This window comes from Lactuca virosa, chromosome 5 (assembly GCF_052849685.1).
Source record: "Lactuca virosa cultivar CGN04683 chromosome 5, Lactuca_virosa_CGN04683_v6, whole genome shotgun sequence".
Classification (NCBI taxonomy): Eukaryota; Viridiplantae; Streptophyta; class Magnoliopsida; order Asterales; family Asteraceae; genus Lactuca; species Lactuca virosa.
The window spans coordinates 463146339-463166409 of record NC_136430.1 but is presented as its reverse complement, the minus strand read 5'-3'; the positions used below and the strand labels follow the sequence as shown (position 1 = coordinate 463166409).

The following is a 20071-nucleotide window of genomic DNA, read 5'->3' as shown; positions in this document are numbered from 1 at the left end:
ACCACATAATAAACTCATCTTAGTCGGACTCGATTTGATATGACATCTAAGGTCGGAATAACAATCATCTTCTTAGTCATTACCGAAACGATGGTAACGACAGACTAGAATAAGATGGAATCAATTACTAGCTCCTTGGTAACCTTGTGACTTTCCCTGATCCAAGTGTGAGTCCTGTGCTTCCAGTAGTATAGATCTCTACTACTATTCACTCCTACTCATACTCGTCCCAAGTACTGTCTCGCAGTCCCCAAGTCCTAAAATCACAAAACAATTTAACACATACGAATGTGTCCAATTAATCATAAAATTTTCCTAGACTCTACTAGGACTTCTTCCATGCGTATCTTCAATCATCAATTCTGCTTCAACTTGGTTGGTGATGGAAATTCCAGACGATTGGGACAACTTCAAGAATTACACCAACCATTCATCATCCTGCCAATCCGAGGTGTACTTCAGACGTACCGTATCCCTCTAAACGTTCCGTTATTTTATTAGACATATTCTAAAGGCAAGATACCACTCTTATGATATCTTCTGATAGGTATCATTCACTATCATAAGCTTTTCATTTCCTCCATCTACTCAATTCTCTACGAGTCTTCACCATAATGTTTTGTACACCCAAGCAGGCGTTCGGTGTACCGGGCGAGAATTTAAGATAGGAAAGCTTTATTTACGATAGACGTATAAATCTCCTTATCACTTCGAAACGTTTACATGTTAGTTCCAATCTCGTAATCATACGCTTAGAATCCTGCACACATAAGGTTTCCAGATCCGGTCGGCAACAGACCATAGATCCGAACAAATAATAGCATCATTATAGCTATAACACAAAACATTTAGCACATAAAAGCATTTTAGGCATCTTTCCTAAAATAAACTAGTGCTCGTGTCAATTGAGGTGTACTACCTAAAATATAATAGACACACTCAACTCACAATCATCGCTTAGCATTCTAAGTTTAAGTCTAAAAATCCTACAAATTTCCTAGTTCGCTTAAACTAATGCTCTGATACCAACTGTGGCATCCCCTAATTTCTCGGCCAGAAAAGACCGATTTAATTTATGCTTTTTAAAATAAAATCAGAGAAATCTTTTCAAAAGATATTGCAGAATAGGTCCCCAATATAAAACATGATAATGTTTATCAAAACCCTTCTTTAAGAAGGTATATATTTCCCATATATATATCAAAACCTCGGGATGTCATGTTCCGATACAGATCAAAAGCATAAACAAGACATTATAAGCCTTACAACAGTTATTTATAACTACTGGCCTATAATCCATAAATCACTCATCATCATCATCCGACTATGCTCGGGGTCCACTACCTGTAATCATAAAAAGCTGAGTGGGTCAGGCTTGGAAGCCTGGTGAGCATATAGGGTTTTCAACCCACAATAAATAAATTTATTGTACTTAAACATCAATCAATCAACCAAATTACCCCAACCCCATTATCTTATTTATTTCTTAAGGGTTTACCCTAAGATTCAACTATCACTCCTTCCTAAGGATTCATCCTAAGGAATAGGCACAAGGTCACACCATCACCAGGGTTTATACAACAGGGGCTAAATTCATAGCTCTTATTTATTGACAGTATTATTGACAGTATTCACCCCTGTCATACATGTCAATGGGTTTTTAGAGTACTCCAAATGAACATATAGTTCATTACACCTACAGGTTGCGGGCCTGCTAGTGTTCCACAGACCATCTAGAATAGTCCATGGTTGTCATCCCTACTCTGCTGAATGACGGGGGCCAACATTTTGGGTAAGTGATTCTCTCAAATTTCACCACTCACCCTCAACTCATGATCAATATTACTGATCATCTCCTTTATCCAACTCACCTATCATCACACACCCATTATTTCATCTACCCATGTTTTACCCAACATTTTTGTAGATAAAAATACATATACAGTTTAAATTATTTAAAAACATGTATAAATCACACCTTCAACATCCAACTCAAATAAACAAACAATAAATATTCACACAGCACGTATTTTATGTAAAATACTTCATATCTATGTGTAAGGTGAAAGTAACTACACACTCACCTGATTTAATGAAAATCGGGCAGCAATTCGTTTCCTAAAACGATCGTTTCTAATAAAACCGGGAGTTTTATTGAGAAACCGGGCTCTGCGAAAGGTCGGGCTTCAAAACCGAAAAGATAAATTTTTCGGGCTTCACGGGCACTTCGTGGCGTATTCCGGGGGTTATAATCGATATCGGGGCTTCGGGGAATGTTAAGATGAAGAAAATATGAAGAAAGAGGTGAAAGATGGTGAAATCCCAAAAGTACCCGAGAAGGCTCGCAGGACCCTTCTATTTATAGGGGTCCGAAGTCGGTTCTGGTGGTGGGGTCCGCAGGCGAGGGTGCGCAGGTGGCTGCACGTGCGAAGGCCTCGCTGTCCTCTCCTGATTGGACCGAGGTCTAGTCCGAAGTAGGGGGAATCCGTGGCATGCTGCGAGGGTTCGGTCTCGTGCAAGAGAGTATGTGTCGCACCGCTATTGGACCACTTCGGATCAGATCAGGTGCTCGGATGACTCAGCAGCTCGGACACGTGGCTCGCCTGACTCACCCATTTCGGACACGTGGCACGTTCTAAGCGAGAGTGACGTGGCAAATCGTGACTATGCGAATTTTCTCGGTTTTTGTGCAAAAACTTCTAAAATCCATAACTTTCGCATACGAGCTCCGTTTTTGACGTTCTTTATATGCATGCGTAGGTAAAATTACGCTCTACAACTTCCGTTCAGACTTTGTCGGCTAATTTTGATTTTAATTTTTATATTATTATTTTTAACAGACCGGGACAGGAAATCCGTTAAAAATTCATAACTTCTTCATCCGACGTCCGTTTTTGTCAGACTTTTTACCGTTGTGCTACTATTTACGAGACCTTCGATTCTCGTTTAGGTCGTGTCGGCTAAAAATCACTCGATCTAAAATTCGAGTTTTTAGCTGTCTACTGCTAAGCTGAAACTTCGAAAAATCATAACTTCCTCATACGAAGTCAGATTTGGGCGTTCTTGTTATACCTACTCTCGGTTTAACGAACACTACAAGTTTCGTTTAGATTACTAAGGCTAAAAAGTATTTTATCAAAAACTCACTTTTTACGACATTCGGCACCGTGCCGGTTTATTGCGAAACTTCGACAGGTCATAACTTCTTCGTTATAACTCGGATTTCGGCATTCTTTATATATCCGTAATCCTTGTCACGCCCACCACAAGTTTCTTAATAGATATCGACTTTATCTAAAATTTAATTTTTGACGCTCATTTTTATTCTTAATTATTTAAACCCTAATAATTAAGCATAAAACACATAAAACACATAATATTGACATAATTCCTTTTCATTTCTCCAAAATGAGTCACAAAGGTTAACCTAGACCATTATGTCAATATTAATGCCTAGCCTAGAAACACGGGCGTTACAAAAACGAACAATTCTTGGAAAACTTAAGGGCTTTTATGTCACTTGCCCCTGCTAAAAATCATACAAATAATATATTTTTTACCCTTCCTACGAAATATTTCCGTTTTACTGGATCTATATCCTTAAAACATAACCATCAAAATATGGTTTTACAAAAACCAAAACAATTTACTTTTCGTTTAAAACGTTAACGGGTGTACAAAGTGATAACTTACAAAACCAAATAAAAGTTTATATATACGTTCACTGAGCACATACTCAATAACACAATTATAAAGTGGTGTTATCTATTATAACTATAAATTGATCAGCACATGCACAATAACACAATTATAAAAGTGGTGTTATCTATTATAACTATAAATTGATCACATAGACCGATATCTCCCAATCTGTTTATACAAGGATCTAATTCAAAAGACAAGTCACAGTACCATTGATATAGCCTCTAAACTCAAACATCTAGCAAAACCTGCCTTTACAAGGCAACCAATTTCTCCATTTCCAATAGAAGCCATGAAATGTTATTTCTTAAAATTGAAATTGACATGAACAACATAGCGCATCCTGATCTGATCGACATTGTAAGCAATATACTCATTGTATAATAAGCTAGCCTGCAATAAATTCACAAGACATCAGTCATCATCATCATCATAATAATAACCAAAGTAACACTAGAAAGAAAAGTAGGTGATAGTGATATAAACTATAAAGAGGAGTTGAGTTGACCTTTGAAGTCAGCTGCTTTTTGGGGTGTCCTAGGGGAACAACAACACCATCCTCCAGTGTCTCAATCTCTGACATATCAGGGGCAGTAGCCCCAACTCCTTTCGTGCTGACACCACACCACACACAAAAGAGAAATCACGGTAAAGCTCTCTACTTTTTATATGATATTTTATGCCCTGTTTGGCTTTGTTTTAGGTTTGGATGCAGAGGAATTAATATCTTTTACATACCTTAAGACAGTATAGAAAGAGAAGAGAAAAAAAAAAAAGGATGTTTTCTGTTTTTGATTGTATCTTATTGAGGTGAGGTGATGAGAAAGAAGCAGATATGGATAAATAGTACCTTAGCTTTCCTTGTGGCAACTTGTCAGCATCGTATTTAGCTGTTAGTAGCTCAGCCATCTCCCCAAGTGCAACCTAATTAGAAAAAAAAAAAGGTGGGGAAATTAGTTAAAGAGGAGGGGGCAAAGTGTTTTTGGAGGATATGATATGCTAAAAAGGAAAACAGCATAAAAAGCAACCTCACACAAAAGCAGCACACCAGCTGAAGCTTGGTGAGAGGCACAACAATAGTTTGCACTCTTTGAGAACATGTCAGCAAAATAAACACCTTTCCCAAACATGTACCCTGTTACAGGTGCTTCTGGAGGAGCAATCCGCAAACCTGGTGTTTTGTTTTGTTTTGTTACTCATTTGATTGATTCAAGGAAATGAATATGTTAGATTAGATAGAGGGAAAGAAAAATTAAGCTAACCTTGAGACAGGATTCCAGCCCAATTTGTTAGCCGAGAACCATGCCACAAAAGCATCCTATTTTTTGTATTAGAGAACTGTTGACAATGCAGCAGCACACAACACCTTTTTATTTTATTTTTATAAAACAAACTTGGATAAATCTAAGAAGCTAAGCTTACCTTGCTGAAACGATCGGCTTCTCCATGCCTTGAGGCTCTAAAAATCTGAACGATTTCAACACTATAATCTGAATGTGTCTTGGCATGAGTGTTCTTCATGTACTTGGTGATCTAATGGTCAAAGAAAGTTTATATTTGTATACAAGTAACAACATTTGCTAAAAGTTTATTTTGTAAGAGAGCAATGCCAGATAAGAACCACACCATGTGAAACTCTTTGGAATCAACTTCTACCGGTGTTAGTTCACAGCCAAGGCGTTCATAACGTGAAAGGATTGGGTCTTCCTGTTCCTGTGGAAATGAATAATATTAATAGTAGACTTGAGCCATGAAAACAAAGATTCACCTTTCTGTTTCTGGAAGCCAATGTATCAAAAGAAAGAAATATATATTTTTTTATAATATACCTCCCCGAAAAAATTGTATAACACTTGGGATATAAATCTAGTTCAATGTCATAATCATCTTTTTGATCACCTAAATAAATTTTTCTGAAAAAACAACACGTTAAAAGCTTTAAGCATTACCTCCATCCCAGCATTGTCCTCCAGCAACTTTGTTGCAACCTCAATTTCACCAAGGGCTTCAACCTTTGATGAATCAACATCTACAAGTCATTAAACCAAACTAGAGATATAAAGATCAGCTATTTAGCAAAAGCAAGACAAGATTACCATTTCTAGCTTGCGTTTTAACTTTTGAGGGGTATCAATTACGAATTCACCTGTGAGGTAGGTATACACACTACTGTTAGTAACCCAATAACTAGGTGAAGTGAGAGAGTCATATGTTACAGAAATATCTATACACTTACGCATCTTTTTAAAACCAAAATCATGGGGAATGATGGTGTAAAATTCTCTGCAATTATTATGTCAAACCATTATTACATTATATACTGGAGCCTAGAGGTAAACATTTACTACACACTTGACAAAATGATGGAAACAAAGTTGATTACACATTATAATGAAATTTAAAACTCAAGGAACAAATACATACCCGCTTAACTGCTCAAGCTTTTTCCTATTGTTTTGACTAATCACATCAGCAACTCTCTTCAAAACCTCATAACCCTATTTTTTTTTTTCAGATTATCACCAGGACAGGACATATGACAAACTCACAAAAGTAAAACCAAATATATCGTTGATAAAAAGGCAATATCCGCCAACAAAAAGAATTACATGTAGAAATTGGCAGGTCAAGTATATAGGTAACATCAAGTGTTGGCTCTTGAGAAACAGAGAATGGAGTGCTAGAGAACCTTCCTTTTGATAGTTGTTAAAATATATGAATTTTACTTTTAGGTTCAGCATCACCAATTCATGGAGAAATTGGATGATAAATGAAATTTAAGAATCTTTTATTAAGCTGTGCCTGTACAGCATATGAGTTAAAATATATCTACTCAGTGTTCACCAGAGAACAAAAGTAAAATTCAGGGTTAAGACCTCTTTTTCAATATTGATAAAATTATTTCCACTTGATTCAAACAAAGGGTTTGGCCTATCGTGTGTGAGTTCATAGATATACAGAAAATGGTTTCTAATAGAGAAATATAATCCTCTTGTTGCAATCCTGCACAAACAATAAAATAAATAAACAGGATTTGGTTTGCATAATTATCTCTACTTAAGTTGTGTTAAATATAATGCTGCCTGTTTCCTTGCAAGGATGCCAGGTCTTGGTTCTCCCCATCCATGAGATGGAACCATAAATAAAATACTCAAATATTTTAAACAATCTAGTAAAGTGCAACAAATCTAGTAAGATAACCAACCTTTGAAATCGTAGCTTTGCTTAGCTTACCAAGTGGCAACTTTTCAGCATTGTAGCCTACAAAACAATGTTCAGTCATATCATAATTCATATACCAAGCAGTAAAAAATATGTACATATATATATATATATATATATATATATATATAGATATTTAAAAAAGTGAATAAGACCTATAGCAATATACAAAGAGGAAGATTTTAGAAGTAACCTATTTCCATCATTTGCTGTTTCATCATACTGACATTGCAAATAAGAGAGATGAACTTTGCAATGCGTTGTTCTAGTTTCGTTTCTCGAGGCTGAATATCCACTTTCCTGCTCAAGTCTCCATGGACCTGTTCATGAATGTGAATGTCAGAACCACTAATGCAATATGGTGAACATTCTAATTTCTAAAAGAAGCAGAAGCAACTCACAGCAGTTTGTTTCCCTTCTTCTCCATAGTCCATTTCCAACCAAGTGTAAGCTTTTGGGTGAGAAACAAAGTCTTTGCGCTCAGACCAGCAGTTCTTAGTCTTGGCATGGAACTTCTGTTCAAACTCATCTAATGCAGACTGTACACAAGAGTAGGGACCATGCAACTTATCTTGACCCTTAATACCAACCCTACCCCATCTATTGTAAACCATAAATGTAGAACCATCATCGGATTCTGCATAAATATACAGTTTAAATAAACCTCGGCCTCAAAGATTAATAATTTTGAGATGTAATGTAACCTAGTGCTTGTATGATATAAAACTTGTTATTGTTCTCCCCAACATTTGTTTGATTCAGCGTGGCATCATAAATTTCATTACCCTGCATTTGCATTTAAAACTCCATTAATGAAGATGAAGCATAGATACTTAGATAGGGTTGAAAACTTGCATTCTTTTACCTGTTGCAGTACATGGTACTGAGACTTAACCTGATCCGATATATATTGATCTAATACGGCCGAACCTTTCTTTGTGGCAGTAACCAGCTTTTCCTTCTTCCTCTCTTTTCTATCTTCCTCCTCTTCAATTTCTACACCCACAATAGCAATAAAAACAGATGATACAAATCAACACTCAACTGTACCTTACATGCCAAATTCTTTCATTCTAATTACTTCCAAAAAGTGATTATTATTTCATGTGATTGATGTTCTTCTAGACTAGGTCTCCAACTCACGTTTTATTACAATTTATTTTATGAATCTGATTACTTTCAAAAAGCACATACAAACACCCCTTTTGCTCGTGTTAGGTATGTAAGTAGGTGATAGTAATGATGAAAAATAGGTTTCATGAATGAAAACATAAGCAATATTCGGAATCAAATGCAAATACCTTCCACAATGTCATCATTGTTCGTTTGGGGATCTTTGCACAACCTCTCTAAAAGTTCTTTCTTTGATCCACTTGCCGAAACCCCGCTAAGAGACGCTTGTTCGCGCAACTGTTTTATGTTCAATTTCCTTAAGTCGTCTATGGCCCTAATTTTCAGAGAGCCGCAATTAAAATCCCCATCTTCAGGTTTTTCCCTATCTCTCTTTAGTAATCTATTATTTAAATCCCATTCAGGAACAGACTCTTTGCGAATAGCAGATTCAAGCCTTTTCACCTGAAAAAAAAAATGTGTAGAGTGTAGCTTTAGAATGTCAAAAGTCTTGTAAAAAAAGAAGCAGATTTCGAAATGAAGAACAAAAAATAGCGTACCAGTGTGCTTTTAATACCGGCGGTGCTGAGCCCTCTTTTGGAGAGCTCATCTCTGAGTTCATCAACTTTGAGATTAGTCGCCATTATTGGTGAGGATGCAGAACAGCAGAAGAGAGGAGATGGTTTTTAAACTGGCGTAGTGAAAAGCTTCCAGAGGAAGAGAACTATCTACTCAGTGCTCAGCACGATTTTGCCCGCCACTTCGGAGTTTGGACTTTGGACTTTGGACTTTGTATCGCTCTATTGAAATGACTACTTCACCCTTCATTTTATCCCCTTTTTAGACCGGTGCGGGAAGGAGGGGCGAGGCGTTTCCCGTTCCGATGAACACCGCACGGGGTGCGGGAAACAATGTGTGGTTTGTTTGGATATGGCATGCATTCTTTGGTCCATCTTATGCAAACAATGACATCAATGTGTTAGACCAGTCGCCGATATTCAACGATATCTACCTTGGAAAGTCATGCGATGTACCTTTTCAAGCAAATGGGGTAGCATATAAGCATGGATGTTATCTTACTGACGGTATATATCCTCCCTTGTCTATTTTTGTGAAATCGTTTACATGTCTTAACGACCCGAAAAGGAAAAAGTTTAAAGAGGCGCAAGAGTCAGCTAGGAAGGATGTGGAGCGAACATTTGGTGTACTTAAGAGGTGTTGGCAAGTACTAGCAGTCGGGGCAAGGTCATATGAAGTGAGAAGGTTACAGCACGTAATGTATGCATGTATCATATTGCATAATATGATTCTTGAAGACGAATGAAGAACAATATGTCGGTACAACGAAAATGAAGTTTTGCCAAATGTATAAGGAGTAGTCGTTGGTACACAAGAGTATAGGGCAAATAGAAGATAAGTACACAATCGCGACATTCATCACGCCCTTCGTGCTGATTTGGTGGAGCACGTTTATAGGGCTCATATTCAGCCGCCGATAGAGTATTGACACAATGATTTGTTTGACGAATCAGACGAGGATTCTGATATGTTCGTCGAGAGCGAAGATTCCAATTACGAGAGTGACGTTCAGGAGAATGATGAAGACGATGAGGTCGATGACGAGGACGATGATTCTGAGTGACGTATTTTGGTTTTTTTAAAATTAGAATATTAATTATGTTTTCTATGTTGTGGTTTTTTTGATTTTTTGTTTGTGTTTTTTTTTTCCTACTTATTTAAATATTAGGTTTAATGTAATTTTTATTTTAATTAATGAAATGCTTTTTTCTTTTAATTGAATTTTATGTTTATTATTAATTTAAAAATTATAAATCATAAAAATGAATTAATTTTATTTTAAAAAAATAAAAAAACAAATAGTGAGGGAAACTCCCCACTCATTCATTGGGTTTTAGTAAAGGAAAGGAAAGTGAGGGAAAGGATGACGTGGCAGGGAAAAAGTGAGGGAAACTCCTCACCCATACCCTGCGGTCTTATTCACGGTTTTTTGGGACCAGTTTCGAAAGGGTCTTATGTTTTTTGGACTTATATATATATATATATATATATATATATATATATATATATATATATATATATATATATATATATATATATATATATATACACGTGCCAGGGAAAAAGTAAGGGAAACTCCTCACCCACACCCTGCGGTCTTATTCACGGTTTTTTGGGACCGGTTTCGAAAGGGTCTTATGTTTTTTGGACTTATATATATATATATATATATATATATATATATATATATATATATATATATATATATATATATATATATATATATATATATATATAGGCTTAGGTTATTCTATTCAAACTAAGTATTGTGTTATTGTATGCATAATTGTGGACCAATCATTTTACTTAATTTTGGAAAGTGAATAATACATATTATTAAATTAAATATAATTAAAAAATACCAACTAATTTCATTCTAAGGGTATTTTAGTCAATTAACATAAATTTAAAAAAGGAAAATTACATATTTTAAGGAAAATAGATTCTATTAATTTTAAAAATCGGATTGTATGGATGATAATTCTCCTAAATCGAAAATTCTGACGGAATATGTTTATCAATATATTAAAAAATAACAAATATGATTGAACCATACAATAATTACACATTCTGACATAATATATATTTTGATTTAATGAACTTCTTGTAGAATAACAAATTCTTGAACAATCAATTGAATAATAAAAACAAAAAATACATTATTTCTTATAGAATACGAGTAACAATTGTTAAGAATTACATTTATTGTTAAAGAATAAAACTACAAAAACTTTCAAAACGCGTAAGAAAACATCAAAATGTAACAACGATACTAATACATTCTAAAAGAATAATGTTTATTAGAATCACTTTCAATTTTGTGGTCCGTTCTTCAAGCATCAACTTCTGTGATTCCAACAGAATTGGAATTCGTCATTCCATTCCAACAGAATTGATGACTATTTGGAATTTATGATTCCAACAGAATTGGAATTTGTGATTCCAGCAGATCATGAGGAAAAATTTGTGATTCCAACAGAATTGGAATTTGTGATTCCAACAGAATTGGAACTTATAGTCTTGTACAACCCCATTGGAAAATCAAACTGATCAGTTGGGTAGTGAATCAAGCCCTAAAATAAGCAGAAGCAACAAATATCATTAACAAAATTAAACAAAATAAACAATCAAAATTCAATGAAACCTAACACTGTCTTTCAATTCACTAAACCAACCTAAAATTGAAACAAAACTCTTCCTCGTCCCTCTCAATTCTTTGAAACCTGCAAATGAAACAAATAAAAAAAGAATTTTATAGCAAATATATTAAAATCCAGAAAAGCAAAACACAATCTGTTGAAAGGGGGAGAGTTAGGGTTGAAGCAATTCACTAGGGCCGCCCTAAAGAGTCACAAAGAGTCACAAAGCAAATGCCTAACATAATTACCAACCAAAATCTAAGATTAAAGAAGAGATCTTCCAAGTAAAATGACTAAATTAGTAACACAGAGCATTACATTGGAATTAGCAATACACCTTTTGATAGCAAAAGCAAATGCCAGAAATGTGTCTGATACTAACAATTCTAAGCGGATCTAATCGAAGGTGCTAAAACAAAAAGCAAAATAGCATAAAAGAATTGAACGACTAAAAGAAAGAAATGAAATCGAACCTTGTGTTTGACCAGGGGAAGAGGAACAGATGAACAAAAGAAACACGAATGAAGTAGACAAACTCCTCCAATGGCTCATATGTCGAGCGGAGGGAAGAGGAATTCAGAGGCGAATCGGATGGCTCTATGAGGGAATTCCATCGTGGAGAAGAGGGAGAAGGGGTCGTCAAGGCCGTCGATTCTTCCTAGGCCTCATGATTTTGTCATCGACAACCACCGATCGGGAATGACAGCAGCGGTGGTTGATGATTAAGGGGGCATTTGGCTGATTTAGTCAACGGAAAGGATGAAGAATAATGCAAACAGCGACGGGAAGGATCGGAAAAGCACCTCTAGTGCCTGAAATTTTTTTAAGAAGGAGAAGGCAAAGGCAGTGGTGACGATGGGTTGTTTCCTGCCGCCTCTTGACTGGTCTGGTAGCAAAACACGCAGGGGAGGGAACTCAAGATCGATTTTGTAGTTCATTCTAATTTTGCAGATCGGGAACGAGATTTAAATTGGAGAGATTAGGTCAATACCATGATTATAGAGATTAATTTTGGAAGTTACTAAATAAATTACTAAATTACCCTTATTTATTTATTTAATTATTTAATTTTTTGTTTAATTTTGATTGGCCCACATTTATGTATACAATAACACAATACTTACTTTAAACAAATGAACCTAGCTATATATATATATATATATATATATATATATATATATATATATATATGGTGTGGTATTTTTCCCAAGGGATAATGACTTAAAAGAATAATATATTTTTCGATTTGTATATATTTGGTCACTGAGTTTGTTTTTCGTCTACATTTATCCCTTCAACTTGTTAAAGTGTATACATTCAGTCCTTATGACTGGCTATTCCAGGTTAACCGGTGAAAATGACTTAATAGAGTAATATATTTCTCACTTTGCACACATTTAATCCTTAATATTTATTGTACACATTTAGTCTTTAATATTTTTTTTGTTGAAATAAGTCATTTTTATTTTTTTACTCATTCGGTACTTATGAATGATTTCTTTATGTTTTTCTTACGACATCTTACGTGGGACAATCATTAATTAGGTGTTTGGGGCTTTTGATGCTTATGTCCATCGTGATCTTGACTACTTTGTTGCTTAGGTCATGTGTTCTGAACGTCATAACGTTTTCATACGATCTCGAATTTTAACGATTTTTATATTCATGTGTTCGTATTTAAGTCTACTACAACTTTGGCTTAGATTACTCCCGTTAAAAAGTAATATATTTTTACTTATGATCTTTATATCCATGTGTTTTTTATGAATGCATGTATATTTTTTTTATAAAATCATAGGTAAAAATATATTACATTTTAACGTGAGTAATCTTAATGAAAGTTGTAGTAGACTCAAAAAACGAACACGTGTATATAAAGATCGTTAAAACTTGATATCGTATGAAGAAATTACGACGTTCAAAACACAAGACCTACACAACCAAACAATCGAGGTCGCGATGCACACAAGCATCAACAGCCCCAAACACCTCAGCAATAATTGTCCCACGTACGATGTTGTGAGAAAAACCTAAAAAATCATTCATAAGTACTGAATGAGTACAAAAACAAAAAAGACTTATTTTGAAACAGAAAAATATGAAGGACTAAATGTGTACAAAAATATTAATGACTAAATGTGTACAAAATGAGAAATATATTACCCTATTAAGTCATTTTTCCCGACTAGCCTAAAGTAACCAGATATAAGGACTGAATGTGTACAGTTTAACAAGTTGAAGGGGTAAATGTGGACAAAAAAAACTCAGTGACCAAATGTGTACAAATCGAAAAATATATTACCCTTTTATGTAACACTCTAAATTTTCAAACAAATTTTTTTTTTATTTTTAAGATTCCTAAAAACATAGTCTTTAACACCATTCCACATCAAATATAATTGTCAAATACATAACATCATAAAACCAAGCCAGAGTATCCCATAATCCACAAATATCCCCATTAGCAGACGAGTGTGTACAATCATGCGGCGCCTTCCTGCGATCCTGAGATGTACCTGAAACACATTTACACCAACACTATAAGCACGAAGTTTAGTGAGTTCCCAAAAATAGCACATACATAAATAACTAGCCTGTCGTGACTATAAAGCAATATGGACCCTCCGGTAATGTGTCTCAATGAAGACCCTCTGGTCTCACGCCTCGGTATGGACCCTCCGGTCATAACTCAATATGCAGACACAAAATAACATAATAGCATAAGTCACAAAGACAGAATGCATAACAACATATATATATATATATATATATATATATATATGCAATTAAGACCCTCCGGTCAATATCACGAATAAGACCCTCCGATCACACATAAATCACCACACATGTAAGTATAGTGAGAAGACTCGCCTCTCGTAGAAAGCAAGTAAACCTCGCACCCGAAATGTCGGTCTAGACTCCTCCTAAAATATGCCACATGTAACTCTAACTAATAAATAATATTAATAACCTCGAATTGCTAGACCAAGCCTCTAAACTAAATCGCAGAAGGGTAAAAAGTCCATTTTGCCCCTCCTTGGTTAAAAGTCCTCAATTTGACCTAAAAGTCAAAAGTCAATGAAAGTCAACACCCAGCACGTACGTTGGGCGTACAACTCTCCACACCGGGCATACAGCTGGCTAAGATGTTGAGCTTATTAGTATTGTGTCAAATACGCTTTGTATAGGTTTATTTATCCCGAGATGGGCCTGTCCATTCTCGTGTTTATGCTTATCGTCTAGCCTATATATATTGCATGCATGTATTATTAGGGTTAACGTTTTGTCGCCCTACATAGCTCTTACAGAGAAGTTCTCATTGAACTCTTATAGGGTTATTATAATCAAAGCATTCGACACTATTTTGATCTTTGTTCTTGTCATTCAATTCACGTTATTTAATATAGAATCTATCGATCACATTTATTATTCTTACAATTGGTATCAGAGCCGGAGATAGTGTAATTAATTTGCTATTCTTCTGTCTAGTTTTTACTAGGGTTTTTCGTTTTTCTTGAATATGTTCTTGTTGTCTCAATCGCTTCAATCGGTTGTAGGCTACAGATCTAGATCTCTAGTTTCTCTCTAGTACTCAATTCACGTTTTTTTACATATCTGATTCTATTTTCATTCCTGTGAATTCTTGTAAGATGGCTAACGAAGATCCACACGCTCTTTCGTTCAATCTCTCCAGCAGTATTGGATCCACGACAAGGATTCCAATCCTCTTTCCTCAAGACTATGAAGGTTGGGCATTGCACTTTGAAGATTATGTTCTTGGAATCGAAGAACATGGAGCCACAATATGGCATTTGATAACGGAGGAAACGTTCACGTATTCTGGTACAAGGCAGCAGATAAAGACTTTGGCTGAATATAATAAACTTCTTATTGAACACAAAGATGTTGCAAATGATGAAAAGAGTGCACTTATGGCTAACATAAAAGCTATGAGAATTATTCATTTCGCTCTACCTCCAGATACGTTTCGTCTTGTGAGCGCTTGCACTACTGCAAAAGAAATATGAGATAGGTTGAATGAGCTCTATTCAAACGATGCTGATTTAGAACACTCCGTGCAAACATTGCTCTTATATGAGTTTGGAGCGTTTGTATAGAAATCCGATGAGACACTAGATCAGATGTTCAATCGTTTTAACCATTTGTTAAGCAAAATGCTCAAAAATAATCTCGAGCGTGAAATCATTGAAAAGAAAGTCACGTTTATGAATGGGTTAAGATCTGAATGGAAGGTTGTTGTTTCCACCGTTAAGGCTCACGAACAGTTTAAAAGCTATACCTTGGCCAAACTAGTGGGAATCGGAAGTCCCGTGAAGATGAAGTAACAAAGGATGCGAAGCTTGTTTTCAAGTATGGGAACCTTAGCATTAGGTGCAAAGAGAAAGAAGTTTGTTAAAGAAAACTCTGGATTTCTGAAAGTGAAATCTCAAATGAAGAGTATGCTCTTATGGTGTCCAATCTGAAGAATTTCTTTAAGAAGAACTACTTTAGATTCAGAAACAGAAACAAGAAAGGCAACTATAGTTCAGAAAAGCCTAGAGAGGATAGTTTCAAGAATCTCGTAAATGAAGAGGAGAAAAAGGAAAAGAAGTTGTCGGGCGATTCAGACTATGATTGCAGTTATTGTCATGGCAAGAATCACTTTGCAAAAGAGTGCATGCTTAGGAGGATGAATGAAACGAAAGAAACTGAGAATGATGAAGCCTGATATCTTCAGAAGATAGAGGAGCTTCGGAAAAATAAAGCATCAAGTGCTAAGCCGGTGTTGATCGTACAGGAAGGAAGTGACGATGAGGGAAGAGTTGAAGTCTAGTCTACAGACTCTGAAGATGATGAAGTCTGAAAACCCACACATGGTGGGTGCTTTGTTGCAAAGTCAAAAGTGCAAAGTTATGAAGGAAGATGCTTGATGATTCAGAACGGAGCTTCGGAACATAGGGGATACGCTACTGATGGTGGTCGAGCTTCCGAAAGTTGTTTTGTTGCGAAGACTGTTTCAGAGCAAGTGAAGGAATGCGAGAAGGTGGTTGATAAGGTACACTCTATACTCATATCTCTTAACATTCTTGTTTCTCACTATGACTCTGAACTAGACGATTTAAAATATATTGTCTCTAATTTCAGTGATAGTTTAAAACGAACTCGTCTAAGTAATTCTAATCTGACTAATCAACTTAACAGGGCAACATTTAAAAGTGAAGAGAGGATATTAACAATATAGGCCTTGGAACTAGAGCTTACTAGGTCACATGATGATGTTATTTATCTTAAGCGAGATAGTCGTGCACTTATGAAACAAAGGAATATTTTATGTTTAATAGGTAAGTGTTTATATTTCAACATTACTCAATTGCATCTTGATTGTGAAATAGGAAAAGGTTTGCACAAAATGATTTTGACCTTTCTTGAATTGAAAGATGATGAACTCGATGCAGAATGTTATAAGTGTGAATCCATTGTTTATTCTGATGATGTTTCTGATTCTTATCGTATTGGATTTGAGAAAATAGAAGAATACATTAAGTCCAAAGAACATAAAATGATGTTGAAAGATTTTTAACTGACAAAGATAAGGAAGAAATCAAATTGACGTCCATGCAGAAGTATGACTTATTATGCAAAAAGTTGAATTCGGAAAATACTCTTGAACATGAGAATATTTCCGATTTCGATGAAAGCGAAATGAGTGAGATTACTGTAGAGGATGAAGTTGACTGTTCGGCTTTTGTATAAAATTTTGACGAACCTAAGAGAAATTTAATTTCTGAAAATTCAGTGGAATTTGTTAGAATAACTAAAAATAAAAGTTAAAAGGTTTTAAAATAAAAAGCAACTGTTTTTCCAAAGGTTCAAACCGTTCCAAACCAAGTGTTCGTAACAAAAGGTCTAGACAAAACTGATACTCCAGAACTAACGTCCTTGGTTAATACTGATAATGTTGATGGCTGTAATGAATTATTTTGGTCCGAGCCAATCGACAATGCGGATGAAACAAAAGGTCTTTCAGAAATTACCTCTTGGAAAAGCAAAGGGAAATACGTTTCGGAACCACTGAACCGAGTTGACTTTCGTTACGATCAGGCAGGGCCAAGTGGCACAACAGATGCTCCCAGTGAAACCTCTTCATAACAGCATGAAACGCCAGTTAGAAAAGAGAAACCAAAGTCTAACATTCATAAATCTGCTGCTAAATTGATTGAAAAGAAGAGGCAGTTGAATGCTAGATACAGGAAAAATCTAAAAGAAAGAAAACGCTTTTGGAAAAATAAGAATTCAAATCAAAGTTATGTTAATTCATAAAGAGTTTCAAATCAAAATACGAATTCTTCTCCAATTTCGAAACCACACACAAAATCTTTTTCAAAACCTCAAAAATCAACACCACAGGTTTCAAAATTGCATGTTTCAAAACCTTTTGAAAAGCCAAAAACTAATTGTTCTCCAAAAACACAATTTTCAAAACCGGTCAACACATCAAAGGATGTTAAGGGCAGAAGTAAAGTTGTTTCAGAACCAGAGATTTCTCTCGAGGAATACAAAGCAAATTTGAAAAAGGAGGAAAAGGCTTTTGCGAAAAGGATGGCTCAGAAACATAAAGAATTTATTCAACGAAAAATAATTCTTGTTGAAATAAATCTTTGCGAGCACAAAGTGGAACTTTTCAAAATCGAAATGGGGACGAACCATGTTTTGAAAAGAAAATCTTTCTTGGTTGATAAGACTATGATTTTTCCTGTTGTTACGAAATCCTCACGATGACCCAATATGGTTTGGGTACCTAAATCTCTCTAATTCTTGCAGGTAATGCGTGACGAACAATACGATTCTGAATGGTACATCGACAGTGGCTGTTCTCGTCACATGACTGGGAGAAGAGAAGAATTGAGAGAGTCTAGATCGTTATCTGATGGCGGTAGCATGAAGTACGGAAATAATGCTACTAGTGAAATCAAAGGATACGAAATGATTACAAATGGTCAATTATCCATTCTGAAAGTAGCATACGTTGAGGGACTGCAACACAATCTGATAAGTGTTTCGCAGTTGGTTGTTGTAACATCCCAATCCTCAGGTATGAAATTTAATTCTTTTATCATGTTTTTTTTGGAACTCAGCGAGTTAGAAGCCTCAACTCGACGTGTTGAGGTGACTTTGGGCCGCGAATATTAATGAACCAACTCGGCGAGTCGAGGTGCCTCAACTCGACGAGTTGGAAGCTGAGTTAGAAACCCTAACTTTTAGGGTGTTTTACCCTATTTAAAGGCCTTAAGTCCCTTGGTTGGCCTCCTTACCAGCCTCCTCTGTCCATAAACCCTAAATTTGTGTATCATCTTTCAAAGTTAAGTGTGTGAGCTTGTGGAGAGCTTGGAGAGTTGATTTTTGGTACTCTTTTGAATAAGCCTTGAAGTTTGGGGTGTCTAGTTTGAAAGGAAGGCTGTAGATCCAGAACCTCCCTACTTGTGGCAGTCTTTTTGAGGTATAAAGTCGACACCTTGCTTCCTTATTTCTTAGATCTCTTCCTTGAAAGTTTTATTGTGATTATTGGTTCATTATCGGATTGTTCAAGGGGTTGAGCATTTTATGGGTTGTTGCTTTAGATCTGGCCATTTGGTGGCCTCTTTTGGCTTAAAGTTGCAAGCTTTATTAGGTTCTGTGCCTCATTCATGCATTAAGTTCTTTATTAAGCCTTTCATGAGTTCTAGAGCTTCTTTTGGCATGCATGAACGTAAAGTTGGCAACTTTACGTGGTTTTCCAACTCTAGGGTATCAGATCTATATTTTGAAGCCTTAGATTCGATAAAAGGACTAAATATGTTAAGTTGGGGAAAACTCGACGAGTTTTCCAGCCAAATCGGCGAGTTGGATAGGATTTTCCCGACCTTCTGAGTGCTATAGAAACTTGACGAGTTTGTTGGTGCACTCGATGAGTTAGGTCAATATGGACTGTTGACCTTGACCTTTGACTTTGACTTTGACCATGGTTGACCAAGTTGACTTTTGAGGGCATTTTGGGTATTTCGAGGTTTTGATGGAATTGGTCACATGGTGTGTAACTCCCGTAGATCCGGGCTAGTCGGTTTAGAGATAATAGGGGTCGAAAACGACTTTTCGACAAAAGATTATTTAGAATAAATAATCTTAACCAAGTTGTAGAATATGTCTCAAGGGTTCCGTACATATAAAGAACGTCGAAATCCGAGTTATAACGAAGAAGTTATGACTCGTCAAAGTTTTACGGCAAAACCGGCACGACACCGGGAAGCGTAAATAGTGAATTTACGATAGAGCGAGTTTTAGCCTTAGCGATCTAAACGAAAGTCGTAGAATACGTTAAACCGAGAGCGTCCATAAAAAGAACGCCCAAATCTGACTTCGTATGAGGAAGTTATGATTTTTCGAAGTTTCGGCTTAGCAGTGTACAGCCCGAAGTTCGAATATTAGACCGAGCGGTTTTTAGCCGACACAACCTAAACGAGAATCTAAGATCTCGTTATTTGTAGCGTAACGATAAAAAGACAGACGAAAACGGACGTCGGACAAATAAGTTATGAATCTTTAACGGACCAATCCTGTCCCGGCCTGTTAAAAATATAACTTTTAAAATAAAGTCAAAATTAGCCGACAGAGTCTAAACAAAAGTTGTAGAGTGCGTTCCCGCCTACGCGTGGATATAAAGAACGTCGAAAACGGAGCTTGTATGCGAAAGTTATGCTTTTTAGAAGTCGGGAAAGAAAAATGCGAAACTGCGAGGGGGTGATGACGTGGCTCAATCAGGGTCGTCGCTTGCTGATCACGGT

At 35.9% G+C, this 20071-nt stretch overlaps 1 protein-coding gene across 2 annotated transcripts; it reads right to left on the bottom strand.

The window, feature by feature from the left end:
• Positions 1-3808: 3808 nt before the first annotated feature.
• PARP2 (poly(ADP-ribose) polymerase) lies at positions 3809-8812 on the bottom strand. 2 transcript variants are annotated; one of them, XM_079050683.1, is made up of 18 exons: positions 8595-8812; positions 8226-8499; positions 7790-7920; positions 7629-7710; positions 7326-7561; positions 7118-7244; positions 6908-6963; positions 6127-6200; positions 5939-5985; positions 5799-5848; positions 5652-5714; positions 5329-5415; positions 5125-5235; positions 4965-5040; positions 4731-4873; positions 4553-4626; positions 4211-4316; positions 3809-4095 (listed from the first exon to the last, which is right to left on the bottom strand). In XM_079050683.1, the coding sequence occupies exons 1-18, from the start codon at positions 8676-8678 to the stop codon at positions 4003-4005; spliced, it is 1914 nt and encodes a 637-aa protein (XP_078906809.1). In that variant the 5' UTR covers positions 8679-8812; the 3' UTR covers positions 3809-4002. The 2 variants fall into 2 exon arrangements, with proteins under 2 accessions (XP_078906809.1, XP_078906810.1); XM_079050684.1 differs by having other exon boundaries at positions 5329-5409.
• Positions 8813-20071: the final 11259 nt, after the last annotated feature.